This window comes from Patiria miniata, unplaced genomic scaffold (genome assembly GCF_015706575.1).
Source record: "Patiria miniata isolate m_02_andy unplaced genomic scaffold, ASM1570657v1 HiC_scaffold_11, whole genome shotgun sequence".
Lineage (NCBI taxonomy): Eukaryota > Metazoa > Echinodermata > Asteroidea > Valvatida > Asterinidae > Patiria > Patiria miniata.
This window is the reverse complement of record NW_024037049.1, coordinates 4,419,575-4,447,458: the sequence shown is the minus strand read 5'-3', so window position 1 is coordinate 4,447,458 and position 27,884 is coordinate 4,419,575. Positions and strand designations below refer to the sequence as shown.

The following is a 27,884-nucleotide window of genomic DNA, read 5'->3' as shown; positions in this document are numbered from 1 at the left end:
CCAAAGGTATCAAAGTGCTTCACAATTATTACCCCTATTCATCAGGCCACGAGACCAGTTTTTGCAGCAGCTCAAGATTAGTGCATTCTGGTCTCTACCTTCACAGGTACCCATTTACATGTATACTCCTGGGTGGAGCGAGGCAATTGTAGTAAAGTGTCTTGCCCAAGAACACAAGCACCACGTTCCCCGTCACGGTTTGAACCCACATACCACTGCACGTGAGTCGAACACCGTAACCATTGGACCACAGTGCTCCACAATCAGAGGCCAATTTGTCTTGGAGAATGTGTAGAGATTGCAGGGAGATGCGAACACTTTATTATGAGTCTTAAGTCTATAAGAGGAAAATGAAAGAAGAAAAGAGGGATACAGAGAATTAGAACCCTGAAGTTCCAGGAAGAACATTACCTGTCACTTATTAAACCAAACCATTGCAGAACAGTTCAGCGGAAGACGGTAGCAAAGCTTGGGTAGGGGGATGCTTGGGTGTGTCCATCTGACGGGACAGGTCAGACGTCTGTCAGCATTTCTCCCTTCCTAATCTCATTTCCCCATCAATGACGCCAACAATTGCAGTTCACTTTTGACACCAATCCAAAATGCATGTTACTTGGGCTGATATTCAGATGGCCATTACACAACTCATCAACTTGGTTGTAATTTTCCCCCATTTATCTTATTTTTTTTGCAGCTGAAGCAATATAAATTGAAACAATTTTGTTGGATCTCATGTTGTTGCTAACTAAATTGAGGTGACGTTTGATGAAATTTTATGAAGGAGAGATGTGAATATAAATATTGGGATATACGTATGCTCTCCATCAAAAGTCATTGTAGATCGCAAAATTTATTGTTAGAAGTTCGTACAAGTGTATTAAATACTTTACATTTTGAAAATGACCAATCCTCATTTCCTTCTTGAATTTTTCTTAACCCTGGTCAAAGCAGTAAGTGGTTGCTATATTGTTTTGGTATCACTTTTTCTGGTGGTAATTACCTTCACATTTGTAATCGTTTGTTTAAATATAACTGTATTGCACTTACATTATCCAACTTTGTATTGGTTTATTGGAGAGTGCTACATAAATGTCAACTGAATTGAATTGAATTGAAAAACACAAAAGACACGACTAAGCCACAATGCACTTCTCTACGTCTACTAACCAATAGACCCAGCACCCGATTCCACGAAGCACTGCGACGTGTCGCAACTCCATTTGCGACGCCTAATGCGTATAATCCATTTCACAAAACTAACGATGTGTTGAACGCGTTGTAAGTTCCTTGACAACAGCTTAAACCACGTCGCAAGTTCCAACATGTCTAGCGGTCATCGCAAAATAAGAAAGGTCTTAGCCATTTTTATGCACTTTGTAACCCTAGGAAAAGGCGCTTTATAAATGTTATTATTATTATTATTATTATTATTATTAATAATATACATACACGCGACTATAATATCGAGACAATGTGTGTCAAGTTGTAAATGGAAAATGCATCAAAGTAAATATAAATTACAAATGAAGCTTGGAATATTGCAAATGAAATTTCAAAGTAGCTAACAGCCCACTGCGAACTTTTCGAGAGGAGATCCGACGACTTTTTGCTGAATATCAGATGACTTTTTACTGTACGTTGAATAAATACCTATAAAGGTCACTGAGTTGTGCTAAAAATACACCTACGACACATGTTGCACTTACGACGTGTTTTGTGAAATGATATCACAGAACGCATCGATGTGCGCAGCACTGCGATGCATCGTAAATTATGAGTTTCATGAAATTGGGTGCAGGAACTACATGTAGTTTACAAACACCCACACAGAACAATCGTATGATACGAAATGACTCAGATACCGCAACTAAAAAAAGAAAAAGAAAAAAAAAAGCGTGCAATACCGTTTCATAAGGACACAACAGTTCCAGTCAGGCATGGAGTGTTTACATTTCTAATATCCCAAACAAAGCCTTCCCCTTGGTATAGTTACACATGTACAATATGAACAATGGGACCGTAACCACGGTGATATGCTATGATTCACCAACTGGAAAGTGACGGTTTACTGTATGGATTGAAAGAAAAGTCTGAATGACGCATCTGTCGACCTTAAATTAAATTGAGGGAAATCCCAGCCTCTCTGGACCAAAGTAAATACCGGTAGCACTTTATTTTTAACAAAAATGATATTTATAACATGTAGGCCTATATATGCACTATGCATTTTGTGTACTACTACTAATCCGATGAGCACTGTTCCACATTAACTATTAACTTTTCCATGCTCTACACAGTGCTACGCAGCATCTGTACATTTGTTCTATGCACTTAGTCATGATGGTACATGTCCCTAAGGCAAGAGCATTTTATGAGTAAGTTATGGCAGCTGTTTTATGTATGTTTTGTCATGTACCGGTATGTATATATGTAACTTGTCCGCATGTTACATTGTACAGGGCGAGTCAAAAAAAGCGGAACCCAAACCCCCAAAAATATATTTCATATTTAAAAAAATAAGTAGCACCAACAATAATAATGACTGGAAAGCCAATTTCAGAAACTACTTTTAGCTGAAAATATTACTGAAATTGCTCAATCCATTCAAAGAATATCACCATTTAAACGCAATGACCCTAAAACCTGTTTCGTCAAAAAAAAACCCACAATATATTGTGTGTTTTGACTGTTTGGAACAACAAAGAAAATGACACACAATACTTGTTTCAACAACTGTCAACAACTGTAGAACACAATATCTTTATTAGCAACCCTGCTAAGGCAAACAATATGATTTATAAAATCCACTTTTTTTTCCAAAAGACGGGCCTTCAAAAGGACTTTGTTGAATATTTTTAACTTTTAAACTGAGGTTTTATTGCTGGTGTTGTTTGAAGCCAATTGTCACGACGATTCTTGAAATCGCATTTTTGGACGAAAGAGGTTTTAGGGTCATTGTGTTTAAATGGTGATATACTTTGAACAGATTGAGCAACTTAAGTAATTTTTTTCATCTAAACGTAGTTTATAAAATTGGCTTTCCAGTCATTATTACTGTTGGTGCTACATAGTCTTTTAAATATGAAATACATGTTTTTAGGTTTGGGTTCCGCTTTTTTAAACTCACCCTGTATATCTACTTCTTAAAACAAATGACTTGAGGCCCAATCTTACCGATGTGAAGCCAAGTTGATGAAACACAACAGTTAATATGAGTTGAAATGTGTTCCACTTAATAGGCGATTTGTAGTGCAAATGCTTGCTGTGATGTAACAAATGATTCGCACTCCTGTTTTCTTTTGTGCCTCGTATGAACCAACCTTACATGTACAGTATATGTACACCCTTCACATTATCTACATGTAATCCAAATCCTAACCCCAATTCTGCCAAACTGAAACCTCAGCACAAGGGCCTATGATAGGCCCTATGCCAACACAGAGATTTCTGCAAACCAGTGTACACACCAGTGTGAGTGTGAACGGTACCCCTTGCCTGCCAATGTTGGATTGGATCCGGCTCCGCTTACGGTGGACCTTGTCGATTTCAACATGGATAGGGAACACAATAGGGGGAGCGTTCGAGTACATGTAGCTCACCCGGATCAACTAGAGTTAGACATGTGCCATTCGATTAGCTCTGACATCATTCTCTGGGCTTACCCAGGTCAGAAAACACAGACCCTGCTCGTGGAGCAGAGTCAGCGTTTTGGAAATACATCACCAATAGGTTGTTCATTCCTAGAAACAGACAAACATGGCGGTCGGACAGTGGAAATCTCAAATGGACCAAAAAATCAACTTTATCTGAAGTCTAAAGGTAATTGTTTATTGAGTTCATTGCGGCTATAATTCCAGCCCAACTTTTTTTGAGTTTTGCAACTGACTAAATAAATGTAAAACTTGGACTAAGGCCCAGTCCGAAACAGGCGTTTTGTCAGTGGCTACGGCCCTGGCTACGGATATCACGTGAGGATCATCATGGCCCACGGTTGAGTGTTTGATTAGCCCTGCCAGTTGCGGCTAACCCGTCTGCCTTCATCCGAGTCGATCCGGGTGAACTACTCAAATGCATCCAGTGTGAAGAGGCCTGGACTTCGCCCATGTACATAGAATGCGCACATACCGGTATGAGCACCCGCCCGTCAACAGTGCAAATTTACATGTAAACTATCACTGCCACAGGACTGTCATGTGCACTTTTGTCACTTTGGACTGCTTGTATTTTAACCATGAGATCTGCTTACTGAAATCCCCTACCCCAGAAATCTCCTTCCCCAGTCCCTTGGCATAAATAAGGCCCCGGTTGCATGACAGTGCAAGGGGATCTAGGACTGGGGAAATGCCAATATCCTGTTGACTACATTCCCCTACTACACCAGCACACAGTCTGCACTCTGCCTGCCCAGGACACTGGCTACTCTCTAGTGAATCATTCCTTGTCCTGTCAATAAGAACTATTCCCTACGGAGATCATTCTGGACCCTCTAATACATGATCAGTGCATTTGCAAATTTGCTCAGATTGTCTAAGAAGGCAGGACAAGTGTCATTTCCTGTCAGGAAGATCCTTGACTATATCCTCCTGTCCTTTTTCCTCGCCATTTCATCAAACCTAGGGTACTTTGGAGTAGATTTCGCCCCCTTATTTATTTTGACTTGTGACTGTGCCAGCCATGCCAAATTTCTTGGGCCAACTGATGGAATTCACCACCCAATCAAAGAAGAAAATTACCGTGTGCCCATCTTGTGAGCAAAAGCTGTATTTACATATTTCATACATTATCTAAGTAGAATGTACATATCAAAATGCCTTACTGAGTTTGAAATTCACTTGGAGAACACTGCAAAAGGTTTTCTGATGGCTCTCCAAGCACAGGCAGCATGAACACCATATCCGTTTCAGGTTTACAGACTTTTCTCAACTGTAGTAAGCACAATATTTTGCTTTAAACTTTGAGCGATACCACCAAAAAAAATCATCCCTGGCATTGGTTTGTGAGGGGAATGGCACATCTGGGGCTCATTTAAAAAACCTCAAGGTCCCAGTCTCACGTTTGGCTTCATCTTTAGAAAAAAGTAGAGTCTGTCACGAGCCAAGTGGCCCATCAGGCCGCCGTTTATCTCCAGTTTCAGTAGCATGAAATGATTGAGAATATTTCTACTCCCCCTGGATCGGATGCTAGTCCATTCGAAGGGTAATCTCCAGCTAATGCCGGTACCAATTTATACTCTTGGGTGGAGAGAGGCAACTGGGGGTGAAGTGGATTGCCCAAGAACACACCATACGGCCAGCAGCTGGATTTGAACCCCTGACCCTCTGATCATGAGTCACAGGTCCTAACCACTAGGCCACACTCCCCTTCATCTGTAGCCTCATACATGTAGCCATATGTGAGCATTTAATCTCAACAGAAATGCTCGATCTTCTCTTTAATCTTATTCAATCTGATGTTCCTGCAGCAGAAAATGAACACAGATTGAGCAGGTTGTTTGAACTTGAGCTAGTCCTGCGCTTAAGCAGCCGAGATTTCAGGAATGGCTTGGATTATGAATAATTAGACCTCGTACATATTATGAGACAAAAAAACTTCTGCTATTGGCCAATGTTCCAATGCATCTGGGAAGTAAAAGTGGCTACCATGCACGCATGCATGCACGAGGCATCTTGGTAGTAGCTCCTATGATCTCAACAATGAAACGGTTGCGATCGTGAGTGAAGACGCTGGTGGTACCATCGGCTTTACGTTAGGCAAACAATTATACGCATTCCGTGTCAGAGATTTCCTCATAATTTTTAAAGTAAATATGTATGTGGCGTAATAAAACAAATACAGCACAGTTAATTTCGAGGAAGAACTGCAAATTTACTTGTCCCTTGAGTGTTTTTTGGGGGAGGAAGAATTTTGACTACCTCCCTCCGGTTCTTGTCAGAACATAGTCAAAACTGCCCAAACCTCGAACCATGTTGTATTTGTATCTAGATGAATCTGGGCATCACTGTACACTCACGAGACCCCTTTCAATGGAGCAACTACCTGAACAATAGCTAGCACAATGCTTTCGCCATTGAAGGGGGCCTTCGCGATAGAATTGACAGCGTGCCCAGATTGGTCTACACTAGGTACACGCGAGCGTTTCTGCACTGACCTCTTGTCTGAGCTTCTGCACCGTCAGGTTATACTTGTCAACTTCCTCTTTGTATTCCAGCACCATCTCGTTCTTCTCCTCCAGCTCTTGCCGGGTTCGTCTCAGCTTGGCCTTGCTCTCCGCCAGCTCCACCGTGATGTGGCGCCGGTCCGAGCCGGGGCTGGTGGGTGAGGGGACGATGCGACGCCCCTCGATGGTCGCCTGGTAGATCTCCTTTTCTTGGCTCAGTTCCATAATGGTCTGTGGAAGCAATTCAGAACACACAGGCATGGAATTGACCAGTAACTAAGACAAATTAGAAACTAACAAGACTTTTCTAGTGTTTTCCAATATCAAAATATCAGGCATGAACTATCATAAAATGAGGTAATCAGGTTTTATAAATTTCAGGCAAAAATTCATGCCTAAATACAGAATTTGATCTGGACAGGCCAATTTATACTAAATTTCCACAAATTGGATCTTGATATCCTTTACGTCTGAGGACTTTGTGCAATGGGTTACCTACAATAATAACCCAGAGGACCTGAGCTAAGTCCTTGGAAGTTTTCCATGAACAAACCTTATGGGACGCGCCGAGAAAAGTTAACTCCAAACAATAGGAACAAAAGAAGGGAACAATAAGGGTCACCGAATGATACATCTATCTGTTTATAGTTCGCATATCCCCGAACTCGAGGGTTGGACTCTGAGCTGATCATGTCCTCTTGGTTGGATAGCTTGCCTCCACTCCACTTAGTTCAATGCCAGACTGACATGGCTGTCATCTTATCACAGGATGTCTCTGACCAACACCAACTGAGAGCCTATACATCCTAGCTGGTATAGCCCCACCAGATATAAGACACAGTGCAGTAAGGAAGAAGGAACGCCAGCGCCAGACTACAGACGAGCAGCATCCTCTATTTGGTCATGTGCCTGCAGACAGTCGGCTTAACTCCAGGGCTAGCTTTGTTCAGAGTGTAGCACCTCTTGAAGAAGCAAATACAAGTTGTGCCAGAGTCACTCTATGAAAGGAAAGGCTTGCCAAGCTCCCATCAACCACCACAATGGCTTTAAATGCAACAAAGGAACTTCCTCCTGGAGCTGACTCAAGTTGGATTGAATGGAAATGTATGACCAGACTGAGGACTGGTCCAGGACGCTCTAAGGTGACCCTTCGCTAGTGGGGATATCAGGACAGCCAAGATGTAACATGTGAATGTGGTACTGAACCACAGACTATGAAACATTTGCCAAGCTGCCTTCAACTGGAGCAACCGTGCAAATGTGAAGACTTTGCAATACATAATGGTAGTGCTAAGCAATGCGTTCAGCTTTGACTTGAACCATGGCTGAACCGTGTTTTGCCTGTGTGTGGACACGATAAGAAGAACAAGCCAAATCGCCAAAACCCCCTGAGCCTTTGTGCCATTCCAGGGCAAAACAAACAAAATGAAAAGGCTGGGGAGAACTCAAGTTTCAACTTTTTCATGCCAATTTAAAATCACAACCATCCTGTTCAGATGTTTAAGTTGGAATATGCACTCTTCAAAAAATTCGGTCTAAATTTTCCCATCTATAAAAAACCCCCAAAAACCAGAAGAAAAAAAAGGCTGCCTGTTTTTCCCCTTCATGTTTTGGGAAAATCTGTTATCTAAATATAAAGTACAGTTTTTACTTTCCAAGATTTTCTCACTTTTTTGTTGGGGGGGGGGGGGATTAAAAACAGTCAGCAGACTCTGACGTGATGGTTGGCAGACGGTGTCATTTTACTTTTAGGTCCAAATGTATTCCAGACCAAATGTGTTCCATAAGTAACCTTATGCCATGATCTGTAAACTCTCAGAAACATTGTCCACAATTGTCTGTATTGGAAAAACATGTGGCTGCGCCCTTTTTAAAATCTGAATCATGTTGCTGGAATGTCCTGTTGTCCTTAGCTCTCTAAGGAAGTCAGATTTGTACAGCTTTCACTTGATAGTAACCAGGCCTGACCTCGCCGTGACCTTTTGAGGCTACTTGATATGTTTCAGGTCTAGCATGTTTACAAAATGTGTATCTGGTTTGGCAATCGAAGAATATACATGTAGGTTTAAATATCTACTGTTGGGGAGAACCAATCTCTTCCATGTGTTTATGTCTCCTTATATTTTCATGGGGGGGGGGGGGGGGGGGGGGGGGGACACAATGTCTAAGGAAGTGTGGGAAGTCACTTGTTTCGCCAAAAGTAATATTGGCATTTATAGAGTATTACTACGCATATGAAATTACTGAAAATTCCTGTTCATAGGATGGAATTCGCGTTGGGGGGGATGTAAATCAATATTAGGTTTTGCTCTTCACAGACGTATAAACACTGAACATATATACTCAGTGTGTTACCTCCCGAGTGAAAATTGGGAAAAAAATGAATAGTTTACTTGCGGTACCCCCTGCTACATGTACTATACATGTACATCAGATTTGAACCAGCCCACCGATCCCGCAAGCTCGGTGGTCGAGTGGTAATAGGTCTGCTCTAGAATACAGGTCATGGGTTCGAGTCCCACCGGAGTGATTTTTTTCCCCAACTTTCCCTCGGGAGGTTACACACTGAGTATACAGTGTTTATACATCGTGAAGGGCAAAACCTAATATTGATTTAAATTTCCTGTGTTAGAGGGCCCGACGCTTTGATCCTGGCAGCATCTTTCTCAAAGATACATTGTAGTCAGTTTTGCAATAGTTTTATAAGGTACATTGTAGTCAGTTTTGCAACAGTTTGCTATAGTTTTATTCATTTTTTTTTCAAATTTCCTGCGTGTTTAAAACTTTTCAAACTTCTTGATGTACATGTACAGTAATGACTGAGTACTGATAAAAAGAACCTACTTAGATGTACATTCAAGAAAAATAATCTTCAAGGGCACCATATTTAACCGGTTCGCGCCGGAGGCCATGTAAACACGCAAAGGTTTTCCAGTATTCTGAACCGATGACGGATAAACACGCAGGGAGCGAGGCCGGAAATAACTGTCAGCGACCAGCTCGCAGCGAGCGAGGCCGGAACTATGAGTGTGCTGCCCGAGGGTGATGGCTTTAACCCGCCTGGCTTGAGGTCGAGTGAAAAGTAATCTCGCCGCTCATTCCGTTCTTGTCAAAATAATGCCGGCGTGAACTGGTTAACCACAGGAGATTTTTTTTTGTAGGACATTTAAGTTTTTTTTTTTTTCAAAACTTATTTGAGCTATGGCCATACATCAGCGTATTCCAAAATGTGTATTTCAGAAAAGATGGAAATATTACAAATGTTCTCTTCTGAAAAAGCCCGTCTTACACATTATCTGCAAGTAAGCAAATTACTTAACCCTTTATCAGTCACTCCAACGCTCAAAACCACCCTGCCTAGTATTACTCCAGGTACCACCCGAAACTGTCCCAGCAGTAAGTGATTTTATTCATGCATACATATGTACCGGTAGCTAATGGGTTAAATACATGTATGTAGGATCACATTTCTCTTTGACAGGTCTTATCAAATGCAGTTCACTGATGATTGACATGATTTCCGGGCGGGCTTGGTCTTTCCGGACCAGAAGGGAAGGAAGGAAGGGTAGGGTTGAGCAAGGTTCAGAAAGAAGCAGGCGATTTGAAAATTCGAATCATGACCTAAAAATGACAAGCTTGACCCAGTTTAGCTGGCACACTAGCAGACTAAAGTCTGTCAACTGAGGCTAACGAGCTCCAACTATCAAAGGCATACCTCATTACCCCAGTTCATGTTAGGTTTAGAATTGGTCTTGGGGAGAAGGTGTTAAGAAAACTCTGGGAGGGGAATATATGCATAACTCAGGCCAGTAATAATGTGGGAGAGTGAGAATATATGACTTAGGAGACGAATGTTGGGTTTAGAGCTGGTCTCTTGGGGAAGGTGTTAAAAAAACCTCAGGAAGGGGAATATATGCATAACTCAGGCCAGCAATAATGTCGGAGAGTGAGAGTATATGACTTAGAGAGAGGAAGCAGGAAAGGAAAGTTTAATATACGACCACAGCTGAGGTCATATAGGGAGGGAAACAGTGGGAAGGGAATAGTTGGAGGGGAAAAGTAACCCAGGGAGATTGAAATTCAGGGAAGCAGGGAAGGATACAGGAAATTGAACTCTGCTTTCTGTTAAAAAGACTCTTCTGGAAAGCAGGTTGTAAACGGGTCTCTTAAATATTGTTAAAATATTTAGATTGTTTCCTTTAAAATTATGATAAAATTTTTAAAAAAGGACTTTCCTTGGCAATTCCTTTTTGTGATTTGTGCATTATGTTCGTTTGAAACAGCGAAAGTGCTCGAACTCTAAAGAAGGGTGCTGAACAACTAGCCTGATTAAGTTTCAGCTCAGTAAATGCTGTATATTCCGAGAAAACAATATTCTAGTTGAAAATTGCTGTCAAAAGTGGGTTTCCTTCTTTTTGCACCACCGTGTATAGCCCAGGGCAGGGGAATATATAACCCCAGGGCAGGGGAATATACATGTATAACCCCAGGGCAGGGGAATATATAACCCCAGGGCAGGGGAATATATGACCCCAGGGCAGGGGAATAATATAACTCCAGGGGAGGGAATGTATAACCCCAGGGCAGGGATATAATATAACCCCAGGGCAGGGGAATATATAACCCCAGGGCAGGGGAATAATATAACTCCAGGGGAGGGAAATATATAACCCCAGGGCAGGGATATAATATAACCCCAGGGCAGGGGAATAATATAACTCCAGGGGAGGGAAATATATAACCCCAGGGCAGGGATATAATATAACCCCAGGGCAGGGGAATAATATAACCCCAGGGCAGGGGAATATACCTCAGCATAATCATCTCTCTCCATGACTAATCTCTTGACATGGCTGAACATGTTCTTGTACAGGTTGTCCTGTTGGTCCTGATCAATCAGTTCTCCCAGCTGCAGATTCACCACGTTCTCTGCGTTGTCTGTAATCTGTGAACATGTGAGAAATAATGGCAGATCACATTTACTGGACAATGTTCACACACTGTGCAGTTACAAAATGTAGTTACTTCACTTGCATTGGTGCCACATAAAATAAAATGAAAGGTGGTTGAATGATTTGTGTGTTCAATTATTTTTACCAACTGACCCAAAACTAAATCAGCTGTTTGATTAATAAGAACTGTAACTAACATTGATGTAAAAACAACCCGACAGACACCATGCATGAAGGGGCTTAATTCACGACTCGGCCATATTAAAATGAAAGCAAGGTAAGATATTCATTTTTGGAACTTTTGAATAGAAATGAAAGTAATGAAATTAAGTTAATTACAAATTAATAAGAGTCTGATCCGATGAATAATTTAAAATTTGTGATTTGAAAGTGAGGCTTGGAACCAGAGTTGGAATGAAGACTGGACTCAAGTCCAACTCGGGTCACAAATTTTAGCGACTCGACTCAACTTGACTCGACTCACTGCGAGCAAATGACTCGACTCCACTTGAGTCCCTCATCAGAAGACTCGACTTGAGTCAAAGGCTATACACTGGAGTCCCAAACTGTGCGAAAATATATTTCTGGTGACTAACGATACAAGTTTCAGGTATGAAAGAGTTCCATACCTGGACATCACTGGACACCCTGTGCACAAACCCTTTAAGACTGGTCTGAAAAATTCCAAGTGTTTTCTAAGTAAATGTTTCAATATTTTCCCTGCCAAATTTGACTTTTTAGGACATGTTATCACTTTCTGATGGCTGATAGGTCACTGCAGGGAAAAATGAGTGATCTCCATGTATGGAATTCTTCCCAATAGACCTTTATCATGCTTCCACCATTTTAGTCATGTTCCCTGTACCCAATAACAGTACTGAATGATGTTTTTGTGCAAAAAGGAACCAGACTATTTATCCCTCCAGCCTCGCTTTGGTTACATTGAGTTGAATGGGAAAAAATTCATATGGCTGCAACATGATAATGGTCTATACACCTACATGTACTACGCTTTGCACTTACAAGTTTTGTGAAATGAATCGCAGGACGCGTCGCAGCTGCAATGCATCGTAGGGATACAACGAGTCACAGCGCTGCGATGCATCGTAAGTTACGATGAGATTCATGAAATCGAGCGCTGGTTCCTGTTTCTCTTATGTCTTTTTGTACTAGTGTAGATGTGTACCTCTTGGATGTGCACCACTATGGCATGCTGGACGTCAATCTCCAGCTGCTTGATGCGCTCAATGAAGATCTCCTTCTGACTGGACTGGACAGCACAGCCCAGCATGAGCAACAGGAGCTTCTGCATCTCAGCGATGGCCACCTCACCCATGGGGTCCTTGCTGATCAGCAGAACGTTGGGCAGCTTCATCACCAGCAGCTGGTCTAAGATGTCCTAGAAAGATGCAGAAAAAGAGTGTCTTGACCCATTATACATGTAGCACTTGGAGTATGCTGTATCACATTCTAATTACTTCTTCATGAAATCAATACAACTGTACAGTGCTTTGCCATGTGTTACTGTTACTGGTTCCCAGCAATTTGTTTGAAAGCAAGTACATACATGTAGATCTGTATGAGAACTCTTTATAAAATACCATTACGTCAGTGAAGGACAAAACCCAATATTTAATTTACATCATCCCAAAGCAAAATCCATCTGATGAATGGTTTGGTTGCGGCATCCGCTGCTATTTCTGATTCGAACCAGCCAGCCGGCAAGCTTAGTGGTCGAGTAGTGGGACGTCTGCACAGAAAGCAGGAGGTCGTGGGTTCGAGTCCCACCTGAATAGCTTGTGACTTTTTTCCTCACAATCACTTAGGACAACACACTGATGTTTGTTTTTCATACTCAATGTGGACATTCCTTTGTGTTCGTGTAGTTAAGAAAACTCGGTACAAAAAATAACTTTACTTAAACTGTGAAAACTCTTTCAGCCCCAAATTTGTTTTTTGATTTCCTTGAATGTTTCTCTTCATTCTGCGATGGATTTACTCTAACCCGAAAATGCCTGTAAACCTGTTTTCCAAAGAGGGCGAAACGTTATGTGGACACGCCTTAGTCCACATAACGTCAACACAACCTGCATTATGTGGACATCTTTAGTTCACATGTCCACATAGCGACTGTAAGACAAACTCTGACATACTGGTACATGTACAGTGTTTATAAAATACATAAATAGTGACGGCCTAAACCCAATATTGAATTTACATAAACCCGATACAATCCCATCTTATGAATACATAAATCTACTTAGTACCGGTATCTCTTAGTGGGTGAGACATCAGTTGCAAACTAAATGAGGGGATATGTGTATGTATGTAACTGAACGTGCATGGTGTATTGTTTGTGAGAATTACTATTTCTCATTGTGAATACTGTAGGTGATCTACAAAATAAACACCTTTTCTGTACATTATGATATTCACATACAAAACAATATTTCAAAATGTTACTGGAAGCATTGAATTGTTTGTTTTGATTCCAACTAGACTTGATACCACTTCCCTTTTAAGCATTTCAATCAGTTTCACATGTACCATTAATAACCCTAACCCCGGGTAACTTTAGTGGACTGTGTATAAGCCAACCCCCCCCCCCCCCCCAATTTTTTTTTTATTAAAATACAAGACCCCATATATCATTTCCAGAAATGCCTGCAGTGTCCAAACACATGGACCAACATGTACAGTGTGCATATATACCACAGCAGCCCTTACTGGTATGTTATGAATATCATAAATGCCAGTGGTGTGATTGATAGGTCCCTTATGTGTTGTACAGAACAGGTTATTCAAGTACATGTATAGGATTGCAGCCACTTTAGGAACCCTCTTAGATTTATGGCCATTGCATAAACAGTGGTAGTTCCACTTCCTTTTCAAAATATATCCCACATGGCACTTGTTACTGATCAAAATGTCCAACACAGAAGCATAGAAGAAGGAATGTATCATGTTCCTCACATGTAACTGTAATGGGTTGAACAAAGACTAGTGGCTAGGGCTCATGTCAAAAATTGACTCAGACATTGACTCATATTTAACCTGTAAGAGTCCTGAGTACACTCATTATTTGTGATTGAATAAATATATCCAATGTCAATACACAAAATAACCACTAACCATAACACAATGGATACATGGAAGCTACCCCTTTACCCTGCTACATTTGTTTAATCCCCCTTGCCCCCGACTTTGAGGTGGAAAAAAAAGCTATTTTAGGGATAAATACTATTAAAGGGAATGTACATCGTTGGCTTTTGCTGTAATTTTTGCAAAATGTTGTTTTTTCCCTTTAAATTTCCTGTTATTATTTCAAATTAAAGCGAGCTGTTGCTTCACATTCTCATGAATATATGTTGAATAAATTACACCTACGATGAAATTATAGCCTCAAAATACCACTTTTAAGTGTTCTTGATTTTCTAACAAGTGTGTTATATTGTTTTGGATTATTGCAAGGGTAGGCAATTGAGTACTAAATAATACATGCACTTATACTGGACTTAAACATACTCTGTAAATCAAGACCAAGTCAAACACATGAACAATTTCTGACCACTCATTACTTTAAGTGAAAACCGCCATGCCAATCCGGTGGGATCACTTATGACTGAACAACTTCCCTGTACAGTATGTCAGCAATGACAGACATACATGTAGTGAGCAATGCTGGTTCATGACTTTTTATAAACACAGTGCAGACCTTGTGACAGCTGTATAAAAACACTGCCGCATGTGGCACAGTATGTAAGCCACCTGTGGACTTAGCTTTGCTGCGTTCTGTGAAGTTAAAACAATGTTGATCCAGTTAACAAATTTCTACGGAGTATGATTGGTTTCAAAGAAAAAAAGATCAATGACACAATTAAAATTGTTCAATAACATATTAAGAAGAACAAACAGACAGTATTAAGTCAACTCAAGCAAATACACTGACTTCATTTTTCTCCCAAGTTTATCCATTTCATTTTTAATGACGGGGCCAAGATAGGTCAATATTCTAATTTAAAATCTGAAATTTCAGTAGCCATTCAGTAACAGAACATTTTCAAGAAAAGTTCTAGTAAGAAAATGTGTCTGAAACAAACGATTGATTGAAAGACCACTATATAACTTGTTTCTAATTTCCAACACAAAATATTAAAGGGAATATACAACATTTGCAAACATCGAAAAATAAAACTACCAAGTTTTTGCGAAATACCTTAATAGGATGTTGGTAAATGACAGTCTAAAGCATCCTGTAAAATTATGGCACCTGGTATACTGTCATTTTCAAGAAAAGTGGTATTTTTGTATCAATTTCCAACGCTGATCGGCCGATCAGCGTTGGAAACAACTGGCTTTTTTTCAAATACTGGCCCCAATTGACCATTGCACTTGTTTGCAATCGATTACAAACCTATGAACGGGTACGAGCCAGCTAGACTGGTTCCCTGACCTTACAATTCCCCAATGTATGTAAACTGCTCTGTTTCTTCTTATATGGAGTCAGGGAGCCAGACTACAGGAAAATGATCGTTTTTCTTGGTTTTTATAGCATTTTCGAACCCAAAACCTCCAAAAAGTCAGTGTAACTATATTTGCTTTATATTTCCAACCCCCCAATTCCATCCATTTCTGAAAATTACAGCAAAAGCAAATGATGTATATTCCCTTTAACTTACAAGTGATCCTGCGCCTACTCTGAAATAGAGCCAAACATTTGAGAGTCAATAAAGATAAAAAATTATCAGAAAGACCTGATAACTTCTGTAAATGTAAACAACAAATTTCTTCTTAAAAACAAGTTTATCCATGCCTAGGGCTCAAAACGTGCAAATATGTACAAATCTAGTGGCACACTGAACACACTCGGTAGTTGTTCATTTACCCATACACCTGACCTTATTTCATAAAAATCAAAACAGACGGAACCAGACTGTGACTGGTGTAGTACTAGTAGCCAAGCAATCCAGAGGCTGCGGTCTTAACAATGTGCAGTTGTCTACCATAGGCTGACCTCAACAGTCAGGTCTTGTACATTTGGTTTGGATTTAAATGCTGAAGTTCACCCTTGATTGTGGTTGAGCTGGCTGGCTGAGAGGGTGTTGACGCAAACAGAGGTCAACCAAAAATGTCTGGATTAGGATGTCTATCAGTCTAAAATCTGGTGATAAAAGTGCATACATATACATGTACCAGTACCTGATGAATCAGGGTCTTCCTGGTTTAAAAAATGTACCCAAAGTTTGGTGCACATTGCCATCTATATATATAAGAGAGAAGTTTACTCGCCCCCGAGACGATGTTTGCTCCTGAAAGGATCCGAGACCGCGGGCTCCCGCTGCGCGAAAATCGCTCCACGTCCGTGGAAAAATACGGAGGGTGTCTTCCGCCGGGTCGGACACTTCGGGTCGTCCTGATTTTCCCGTACGGACCGGCGATCCTTTTCGTCGATTTTTCGTGACTGCGTTTTTCGCAGGAATTTGCCGTCGTGTGCGCTTTCACGTTGACTGCCTGGCCGCCCCCTGTGCTGGCTTCTCTGCGTGTCTAGACTGTGCGAGGTCAGCGAGGTCAACGTAGGGGTTCCGTTTACGTGTTCTACTCAGCCGTTCTGCAAAAGCGTTCACCAAATTGTGTTATGGGGTGACCTTGGTAAAATATTTTTTCTCCATGGTGCGTGGCCACCAAGTGCCCGTATTCTTTCATATGCTTCGCTTGCCGCCCCTGCGCCGTGTGCAACGAATACTCAGAAGGACTACACATTAAGTATGCCTTGCGCGGTCTGACCAATCGAAAGTCTACACTGCGTAGTATATCCGGGCTATGCAAAACTGTCGATGGCAACGCGTACTGCAGCCTGCTCCACACCCTGGAAACGAGGTTGGGTCTACGGTGCTCACTATTTGCATGATTTGAAGCACAAGCATGTGAGTGACGTGTATAGTGCTCTGTTGCTTCCATCGTGTGTTAATACAGCTCCATGCTTCCACCAAGGCTGAGCGTTGTGATCGCTGCCCGCCACAGTGTTGCGTTATAATTTCGGGGGCCTGTCTGGGATCAACGAAGGATCGATGCATTGCTTCAAACATCGAGATCTTAAACGCAGTCACACAAAAAATCAACGAAAATGTGTCCGATCCGGCGGAAGACACCCTCCACATTTTTCCACGGACGTGGAGCGATTTAGGCGTCGCGAAAGACCGCGGTCTCAGATCGTTTCAGGAGCAAACATTTCTCGGAGGCCGAGTAAAATTTGCTCTTATATAGATGGTTGCCCCAAGTTGAATAACAGTTGACTCGACAAGTTCCTCGCAGACAATCTCGCAAATTGTAAGACGTTCAAGTTTACGTTTGTTGAAGAGTCCAATATACTGAAACTTAATTATGACCTTCTTAATCAGCCTTCGCCTGTGTACTACGGCAAGCCTTTCAAGTACGTTTTCCCACAAATGCCACTGCCTCACAAAATGCCAATTTAACAGAACGGGAACATTTACAGACTGTTGCCATGGTACATAATTGTTAGTTGTCAGAAATTGCCTCAGATCGCACCACAGAAATAGCTTTTCTATAACTGCATGTCTTCTCAACTAAATCCCCCAGTTACATTCATCTCCCCACATTTTCATCCCCAACTCTACGCCCTACCCGATCTATGATCGGGTAAATCAACGAGGGATCGATGCATTGCTTCAAATATTGTGATCTTTGAACTATGTTGGGTTGGAATAACCATGGAGGAATAAGTGCATAAATAATAATATTGGCGGTTGTCGGCTGTTTGGCCTTGCTTATATTATGGTTGAACCATGCCAACTTGAATAAAATAGTTAAATCGACTTTTTCCTCGCAGGTCTCGCAAATTGTAAGAAGTTCAAGTTTACGTTTGTTGAAGAGTCCAATACTGTACCTTCATAATGACCTTCCTCCATGATTCAGACTATGTAATTTTATGGTAACACACTCAACATTTTTATTGCAAATGCCACCTTCACGATTTATTCCATTATGATTTATTATCAAAACAGTACAATCAGCCTTCGCCTGTGTACTATACGGTAAGTCTTTCAACTCAATTTTCCCACATTAACAAACGCGACTGCCTCACAAAATGCAATTTAACAGACCAACGGGAAAATTTACAGACAGTTATACATGCCATGGTACATAATTATCATGGGCGCGGCGTCAATCGGTGGGGGACGGGGGACCCCCACCCCAACATTTTAAAGCGGGCAATATCGTTTGGTTCCCTACCCCCACTTTTTCTTCCCCGAATAAAAATTGTAGCCTACTATAATATTCTTTTGCTCAGAACAGCTGATTCAATGACTCCAAACTCGAAAATGATGTTTAAAAGATGATCTTTTGTTTTACTATCGTACGTGGTCAGAAATTGCCTCAGATCGCGTCACCGTAAATTGCTTTTCTATAGCTACATGTCTTCTCAACTAAATCCCCCATTTACATTTAACTCCCCACACTTTCAACCCCAACACAAATACGCCCTACCCGATCTATGATCGGGTAAATCAGCTTGTTGTAAATAATCGCAAAACCCTTTTGGTGCTGTGAATTTATAAATAATTTAGTAGTTGATCGGAACTTGGATTTGATTGAATATTCAAATATTGACATTGAGATAAAAACCTTACAAGAATATCATGAACAGGTAGCCTATACTATGTATCAATTTTTTTCGGGATAGCCGACTAGCTGATAGGCCTATCTGACAGATCTTTAGGCTGATATTTCTCATGGAAGCTTTCACATCGTGCGTGAACACTGTACAGGGGCTGTCCACAAAAATGTGCCATTTGACAAACAATGACACCACTCATTTTTAATGTGGTAAAATGTTATTCAGATATTTAGTGAAATGACTGAATATTCGGATATTCGGTGGATGATCAAATATTCGGATATTTGGTATCTTCAGCACAGCCCTAAACCCTTTCCTAACCAATGCTTCAACAATCAACCATACTCATACTCAGCATAGCGCAAAGTCATCTATAGGCCTATGTAGGCCTACATGTACCTTCTTCAAGTATTTATTTCAAACTTTGTTTAAATCAAAGAAGTCTTGGTACTGGTTATTAATAAATGTGCTCTCAACAGCAAATGTGACACTCTCAATTGGCCATCTCATTGCAATTGGAGCCTGTGATGCCCAGCAGACGGGAAAGGAATGCTTTTCAATCTCCAAATTGGGTCCAATATCCCTTTACTTGTTGATGCACTTCATCATTCATGGACCTACATGAACAGTTCGTAAGCTGTTTAGAATATAACTGTCAAATATCATGGGCTGTTCTAAAGCACAATACCCATATATGGCCTCATAGAAAGTTTCCCATTTCAATGGCCAAACAGCCTACAGATAATCCCCTTGAAAGCCTTTGAAGTACCTTAATCCAAGCCCTGGCCTATTTTCTGGTGCCCTCTGTCTGATTGCCCCTCCAACAGGGGGAAGAAAAGAAAGGTTGAGTAATGCCATTTATTTGATTCTTGGTGAATTTGATCAAAATATTTTGGCACTAGACCAATTCGCACACCATCACGTATTCTTAACACAGAAGTTCAATGTAAAATTGTTGATGCAATACTGTAAAGTATATTTATATTTCTGGCTGCCCTTTAAGTTGATTCTCAAGGCCGGTTCATACTTAATGCTAACACAAATGCGATGTGTATTTGACGTCACGAAGCAGTTGCTGCGAAAATCGCCTGAGTTGAAATGTGCGAATTCGCAGCGCGAATACTTGCCCAGACATCACAAATTACCATTCCTCTTCACTTTCGCACCGAGTATGAACTGGACTTCATGCAGTCCTTCTTTCCTAAAGGAAGGACTGGGGTTAGGGGAAACTTAGTGTGCTGAAGGTGAAAATTTGTCTTCGGCAGGGGTATACATGTACATGTACGTGTACATGTACCAGGCATTAACCCTCCTATCTGAACAGTCACAGCATATTTCAAGCATAGAGCAAGTCACAGACAGTAAAAAAAAAAAAAAACCAATCCTCTTCCCCTGCCATGCCTTTTACACAGGTTAGTCACCAACAGTCAGATCATATTTCAAACAAGCACTGTAACTAGTCAAATTCAGTCAACAGACAAAAACAGGCAAGTGGTAGGCACAGCTGGCTTTTCAATCACCTACAAATGTACCACCAAAGCATTGCTGTATCAAGTTACGTAAACAGTCACAGCCAGTCAATCCTGCTTTTATGTAGGCTGGGAGCTCTTAACTGTTGAAAACGGTAACTTGATTGGTTTTGACTGAAAGGACAACTTGCATAGCTGCCAACATTTCAAAATCCCAATTAGTAATCAACCGGCGCGGTCATTTTCAACTGCTCGTTTTATCAAAAGCTTTACCAACATCGAGTACAGGTACATGGTTTACATGTACACATACATGTGCATACCCTTCTTCTTGTGAATAATAATGTAATGTAGGCCAAAAGATAATTTTAAAAAAAAAATAATAATATTTTTTTTTTTTTTTTTTTAATTAATTTTTTTTAATGTCTGTATTTGTTTGTTGGAGTCAAATAAATAATAACAATAATAAAATATGCGCATATTTTTTTGGAGATGCATGCTATCGATGTGGAGTTTCGAGTTCGTATCAATGTTTTTACACACAATGATTTAGGGCCACCGTCATGACCGTATGCAATAGAAATATCCCGCCAACTAGCCCGACTGCGTCTGGCCGTACAGTACTATCGCAAGCTCTGTAGTACGGCCAGACGCCCGATGCTTCCACAGAGACTGAATTTTTTAGGCCGCCGATGTAGCGATTTTGCTACATCTTTTGATCGCGATTATCTTTTCATCCAAGACACAAATTTCCAAAGTTAAGGTTCGTAGTCGTAGAGCAACTAATACCTTTTCGAAAAAACGTTCTTTGGTCTCAATATTTTCATCCATTTGGCCACAAGACGAATTTCAGTCATCAGATTCCACAAATATCGTCCCCCATGCGATCCCCCATGCGATTTCAAAATGGCGGCCGCGCTGTAATGTATGCATTATGCGAGCGCACTTGGGCAAGATAATGAATATGCATTATTTAGTTCATGACCTCGTGTTTGTATGGCCAGCCGCGCTGAGTGTCCGACAAACGTCATAAACTATGATGCACATTCATTATCTTGCCCAAGCGCGCTCGCCTAATGCATACATTACAGCGCGGCCGCCATTTTGATATCGCATGGGGGATCGCATGGGGGACGATATTTGTGGAATCTGATGACTGAAATTCGTCTTGTGGCCAGATGGATGAAAATATTGAGACCAAACAACGTTTTTTCGAAAAGGTATGAGTTGCTCTACGACTACGAACCTTAACTTTGGAAATTTGGGTCCTGGATGAAAAGATAATCGCGATCGAAAGATGTAGCAAAATCGCTACATCGGCGGCCAACAAAATTCAGTCTCTGTGGAAGCATCGGGCGTCTGGCCGTACTACAGAGCTTGCGATAGTACTGTACGGCCAGACGCAGTCGGGCTACCCGCCAACATACCTTGCAAACGCATGCTGATTTATCTTTTCTGTCCGTTGTGACAAACTCAAACTGTAATACCAATTATTCCAACCATACTCTTATTAAATTCCATGATTAAATTGTCGCACTGATGGGTCTCAACCCGGCAAAAAGCGACCAAATGTGCTCACGATCGTCACTGAAAAGTACTCACATACAGTACACACAACCACACATCCACGAGATGCACACAAATGACACACCATTGAAAAATAGTTTTAGTCTGGTCCTCAAGTACTCCACTGCGCACACTGCATTGATGTCTATCAGGTGCTTGACTGCATTCTTATTAGACTTGTCACCAGTCCATCCATTATCGCGACATTTCGCCAGAAGTTTTCGGTCAAAAACGATACTTTACAAGTATTTTTTTTTTCATTAGGTAGAAAATGGGAAATTCGTAATGTTTTAGTGGCAAATCGTATTTTCGTAATTTAACAAACAATTCATAATAATTACGAAAAATTAGTAACAGTTGGCAGCTATGAACTTGGCACAAAATACCGGTATGTTTGCATAGGAGGGTTAACGTTGGGGATAGAGGGATCAGAGTAGATTACATGTACATACATGTTATTAGTTGTTATTGTTAAATTATTTTTCATAGTCATACCGGTACATGTAGGTCAGGATTTAAAATGTAATTTGTACACAATTGTTGTTGGAAAACTTAGTGCATGTCATGTAAAAAATTACGGTGTTAAAAATCCTAAATTTATGCATGCCAATCTATATTTACGTGAGATCATTCCGAGACAGCCATACCATATCTCCCCACTGACCTTATTTCTATGAGATCAGAGCTATTTCTATGAGCTATTCTCACTGAAAAGCCAAGGGTGTATATATTGCTTTTTTCCCCTCTCCTGTCAAATGACAATCACAGAGGAATTGAGCTGAAAAAAGTGCTCGTCTGAGCCAGTCTGGGTTATGAGCACCACAACCTGTGAATACAGATGACCTGCACTTTTCTATTGGGAAAAAAAAAAGTCGATTGAGGTTGAAATATTCATCAAAAAATTGCCTCGTCTCATGTGTCACAGTTGGATGGGCAGATTTATTCGTCTAGGGAAGCAGAAAAGATGGGAATGACGGATACGATGTGCCTAAACCCCTGAACAGCCAAGACATTCTGTAGTCATGCTGTGTTTGCATACATGCATGTGCATACATGTATTAGGGACCTCTCAAAAAAAAAAAAAAAAAAAAAAAAAAGCCACTGCCCCAGTGCCAGTGTCAGGATTTGTAATTTATTTGATTAAAACAATACAGTGTTTGGTATGAAAATTTGGCATTGTACACATTGCAGTAGTGACAGTACATTACAATACATACATTTGAAAAAAAATATCTTATTTTTCCAATGCTGCTTGGCCGACCAGCATTGGAAATTGATACAAAAATACCACTTTTCTTTAAAATGTCTGCACACCAGGTGCCATAATTTTACAAGATGATTTAGACTGTCATTCACTAACAGTCCAGTAAGGTATTTCATAATAATTTGTTAGTTTCATTTTTTGATGTTTGCAAATCCCTTTAACAATGTGGAAAATTTGGCATATCTTTTTAATCTTATTCTCCATGAGGAAAAACCACACAGTTTTTTTTTCATTTTTATCATTCCTGGGTAACAACTTGTTTTATTTCTTAGATTTGTAATTTGCAATGTTTCAACAATGAATTTCTCTGTTGGCACAACTTAATCTACTGCTGTTTGCAATACTCCTTACAACATGTATACACAGTACATGTGTCAGACTGTATAGTGAATGTATGTACATGTACATGTATACACGTACACTAAATACATGTAAATCTTGCAGTACATGTACAACATGTACCTGTATGGTACATTTTCCGATAATCACAATACCAATTTAGGTCAATAAATTCATGGAAGTTCTGCAATTCCAATATCAGCCAAGCTAAGCGCAGATTGAAGAAAGTATACATTTCATTTGCAAAATGTCACCGTATTACTAGATTCTGTGTGTGCGCAGACACTATCTCCACAGACTTGTGTCGCCAGACTCTGTGGCATTTTGATCATGATTGCACCTCTGGTTTGTCTGCTTTTGCTTACGTCTGCTGCTGGATGATTATTAGTCCCAGCAGGCTTTGTTGAGGGATGGATTAGAGGTCGTCAAACAGTATAAGTGTTTACTTAAATCTCCGTCTAGAGTCCACTTCATGAATGACTATTCAGAACAGTATTAGCATACGGTAGTTCCATGGTATTAGAAAGACAAAAATATTGCACAATATACATGTGTATTGGTGCACTTCATCTCAAAATTGCAGGTTTAGAATTTTCAGCTTTGAGATACTGTTAATAGTGTTATTTGAAAAGTGAATAAAAATACAACGTAGCGACAACCCCCACACACTTTTGAAAGTTGTTAGGACAGTTGTGCTCAACATTTATGCCCTTCGCAACATACATGTAATTCAGAAAACTTGGAAACTTTAGTTTGTAGCCAGAAGAGTTTAGGTAGTCTATGCATGTGAGCAGATTAGGCGATTAATTATGCAAATAGACTGCGTATGACCTCGAGAAACTGACCAATCAGCGGGCACCTTCTATATGCGCAAAATGCGAACTCCCCACTTCAAAACTGTAAAAAGTTGCAAGAAGAGTGTGCCAGTTCAAATTTGCATGCAGCGAGGATGTTAACAATGAACCGCCGTTGACAAAAAAGTTACAGTCGACAAAAACGTGGCACCTGACTATAAAGCACAGCAACTTTACGATAAAATAACATCACAGTCGTGTGTGTATGTGCGTAGGTTTTTTTTTTTTTTTTTCCCCTTTAATATTTAAACCGGTAAAAAGCTATTCAAATATTTAGGTGATGATCGAACATTGGACTATTCTGTAAGTTCGGGACGACCTTAGAAGAGTTCCTGGTTATCTTTCGAAAAAATATTTTTTGAATAGTTCATTTGAAGAATTTTGCATTTGAGAATTCTAAAAGTTTTTGTGTTTGAATCCACTGAGGTTTCTGGTTAATTAAAAGTGACAAAATGGAAATTGGTATACAATATTTTCGGTCAGGCATTGGGTACCAAGTACATGTGTACCGGTACTTATCCCAGCCCTCCATTAAATGGCCTTTCAATACAAATACATGTAATAACCAAACACCACCTGATGAATATGATAAGGATGCAGGAATTCAACACAAAGTTCTCCAACATAAAATTCTGTAATAAAAGGAAGATGAGCGAGTGATGTGCTCAGGATCGCATACCGTAGTTGAATGTCCTCATTGTTTATTCATGAGACTGAGTCACTGCCCCACCTTAGTTGACTCTCTGGAAATGAGGGGATCAATAAAACGCTTCCTGGATATCGTAAAAAATGAGGTGTGTGGAGACAACTGGACTGGAGCAGGCTCATGACATCAATCCAAAAACATACATAATGTAGCTTGTAAATTGAACCATGGAGCAATAGCTCCATGATTGAACATCTACATACATGTACCGGTAGACTTCCGGAATATCAATACAAAAATATGTACTGGTATTCCTTTGGAAGAAGACTGTACAAGTACACATACCAAATTTGTTCAGTGCCTCAATCCTTCAAACTCCTTCGACAATCACTGTTAATGGATTGAGACAGGGACATCCAGAAGCAGAGCAGATGATATCGAGCATAACGCAGGGCTCAAAATTGTATGTATGACTGAAGACCTACTTACTCGACACAATGCATCTTCCAAAATCAACCAACACTTTTTGCCATTCAGCCTCAATCGTCCAAAATCCTCCAAAAACGTCTGGAACATTTTGGAGGAATATCCTCTGGGGGTTAGGGTTAAGTGAGATCTGGTTACTACACAGGTGTATGGTATGTCAATATTGTATGTATGTAAACAAAGTTTTTAATAAAACATGTAAAATATACATTTTGTCATGTACACAGCATGGGAAAATAATACAGGTTGTGAGGTTGCGAAGTGTAAAGAGTTCTACATTTCAAAATTCATCAGCAGGTTACATTTAGTCACACTTTTCACTTGAAGGGACAAGCAAGTCAAATTTGACACCAAAGTAGTTCTGGATTTTCAAAAAGATGCCCGTCCCTTGATGAAGACAGGGACGATTGGTGAATGTCAATGCGAATACCACCAACTCCCGGGCCATCTTGAAGTACTTTTTTATCCCTAGACCTCCGCTGCGTCTTTCTTCGCCATGCTGGTATCATACCGTCCCACATGACAGTCAGAAATGCTAGCAATGCCCAGTAATGAGTGGCATCTCAAATTCCTAGGATGGTTCTCCAGAGACTAGATAGCAATTTCATCTGTGTAAAGGGCACCCTGCACTTAGCAGTACTGTACATGTCTTTACATTCAGGGTCACTAATGGAACTTGTTACGCAAGGTCAAGTTGGTATGGTAGCTGTGCAAAGACGCTGTAAATGAATTTGCCAGAGTTGTCAGTTGTGATTCCCCAGAGTTCCCATCAATAATAAATAACCAAATCTGTCAAAGGAAGAGCATTTCATCACAATTGAATCAGTTGGATTCTGTCTACGGACAGGTAGTGATATCTGGCAACTGCCAGTTCCATCTGGAAGCTGACTGCTGAGAAAGAAGTGTTTCAAAATTTTTCTGGATTCTCACTATAAAACGCATTGATTCCTCAGGGAAATGTACATTTTTTTTTACAGTGCATCCCTTCATTGGTTATTAATTTGTACACATTGAAAAGCCTGCGTTAACTGTAACATTTTGTGTTGATGAGTAGATGTATGATACTGTATGATGATATTGAGTTTCATCCCGTGCAAAATGTGAAGCAGGTCAGGGCATACAGTAGGCGTGACCCACAAAACGCATTATTATACCTCATATATTCATGATCGAGAGCCGAGTTCTCACTGGTCCATTCACCATCACGTGCCCAATGCTATTTTTGCTGTTTACCAACTGACCAAGCACGCCCGCGAGTATTGGGTAAATACGCATGCATAGAAGACTGTCGCATCGGTTACCGTGTCGCACATATTTTTGCTGTTTACAAGCACGCGCGTAAGTATTCACGCACAGGGAAATACACATGCGTAAAAGACTGTCTTACCCGTGCAACAGTCGACTACGCATGCACTTTACGAATCAATCGGGGAACTGTCGTACAGGTGCAATACGCACGCGCGAACATCGCCTTACCGGCATGACCGGTAGCTACATGAACAGATTGCGGCACACGTAAATGTTAATTTACATGTGCTGAACTGGATGCTGAACTGGAGAATATTGTGGACAATAAAGATGCCTCCTCTACTTAAAAAGTTGTCCACAATGCGGTATTAACACTCGTGTACATGTACATATGTAGGAGCTACTGTACTGCAAACGAACCAAACTTTTCTGAGGTCGAGCTATAATATTATTCTGGTGAGCTGGACAAGTTTCTCCAAAGATTTTATGCCTACGAGGAGCATACTGCAACGGGAAAATTCGGCCGCTGAATGCATGTATACATTAGCTACACAAAATGTAGTAAAACAAATATAATGTTCAGGTTTATTTCGGGTGGACAGTCGATATTACAATATTACCTCGGTATTGGAAGTTGACAAACTACAATGTAGTTCCCCAGGCAAAGTTTGTCAACTTCCAATACCTCGGGGAGCTAATATGACTGTCCACCCACAAACCATACATATTTGTATAAGTACTATGAAGTAGTGAGTGACAGCAGGAAACGTCAACAGATGCTCAAATATGTATGTTATGCTTGTCAACCTCCAAGCATTATTTATTTCCCCTTTCAGAGGAACGGCAAGGTTGATTAATTATGCGCATCCATCACAAAAGGAGGCACTTTGAGTTCAACTGTCATTCACCCAAAAAGTAGCAAGTCACAAATCTCACAAAAACGAAAAGCATGAGGTCCATGTAAATATGTACACATGCACATTTTGCTTGTACAATGTATACTGGAATCTTACATAATAAAATTATGTGAAAAAATAACACTGTAGCATTTATATGGTGTGGGGTGTATAAATAGCCAGAGCTGCGCAAATCTGTTAGTAATATTTAGTTCATTATGAGAAAAATGTATATTGTTCATAATGTACATACTGTAACATTTAATACATATGTATGTATACAAACATGTTTTGATTTTAAACAAATGTATTCCCCAACTAGCCCGTATTGCACAAACTCATTGTTTATATACTGTAAGTCCATGACA

General features: G+C 40.5%; 1 protein-coding gene across 1 annotated transcript in view; it reads right to left on the bottom strand.

The window, feature by feature from the left end:
- The window catches only part of LOC119742552 (girdin-like), an 86,916-nt gene that overhangs the window by 34,476 nt on the left and 24,556 nt on the right, over positions 1-27,884 (bottom strand). The window contains exons 5-7 of the mRNA XM_038218587.1: positions 12,296-12,508; positions 10,968-11,102; positions 6,149-6,388 (exon numbers count right to left, since the gene is read on the bottom strand). Of these exons, the coding sequence (XP_038074515.1) occupies positions 6,149-6,388; positions 10,968-11,102; positions 12,296-12,508 (588 nt within the window). The remainder of the gene's footprint in view (positions 1-6,148; positions 6,389-10,967; positions 11,103-12,295; positions 12,509-27,884) is intronic.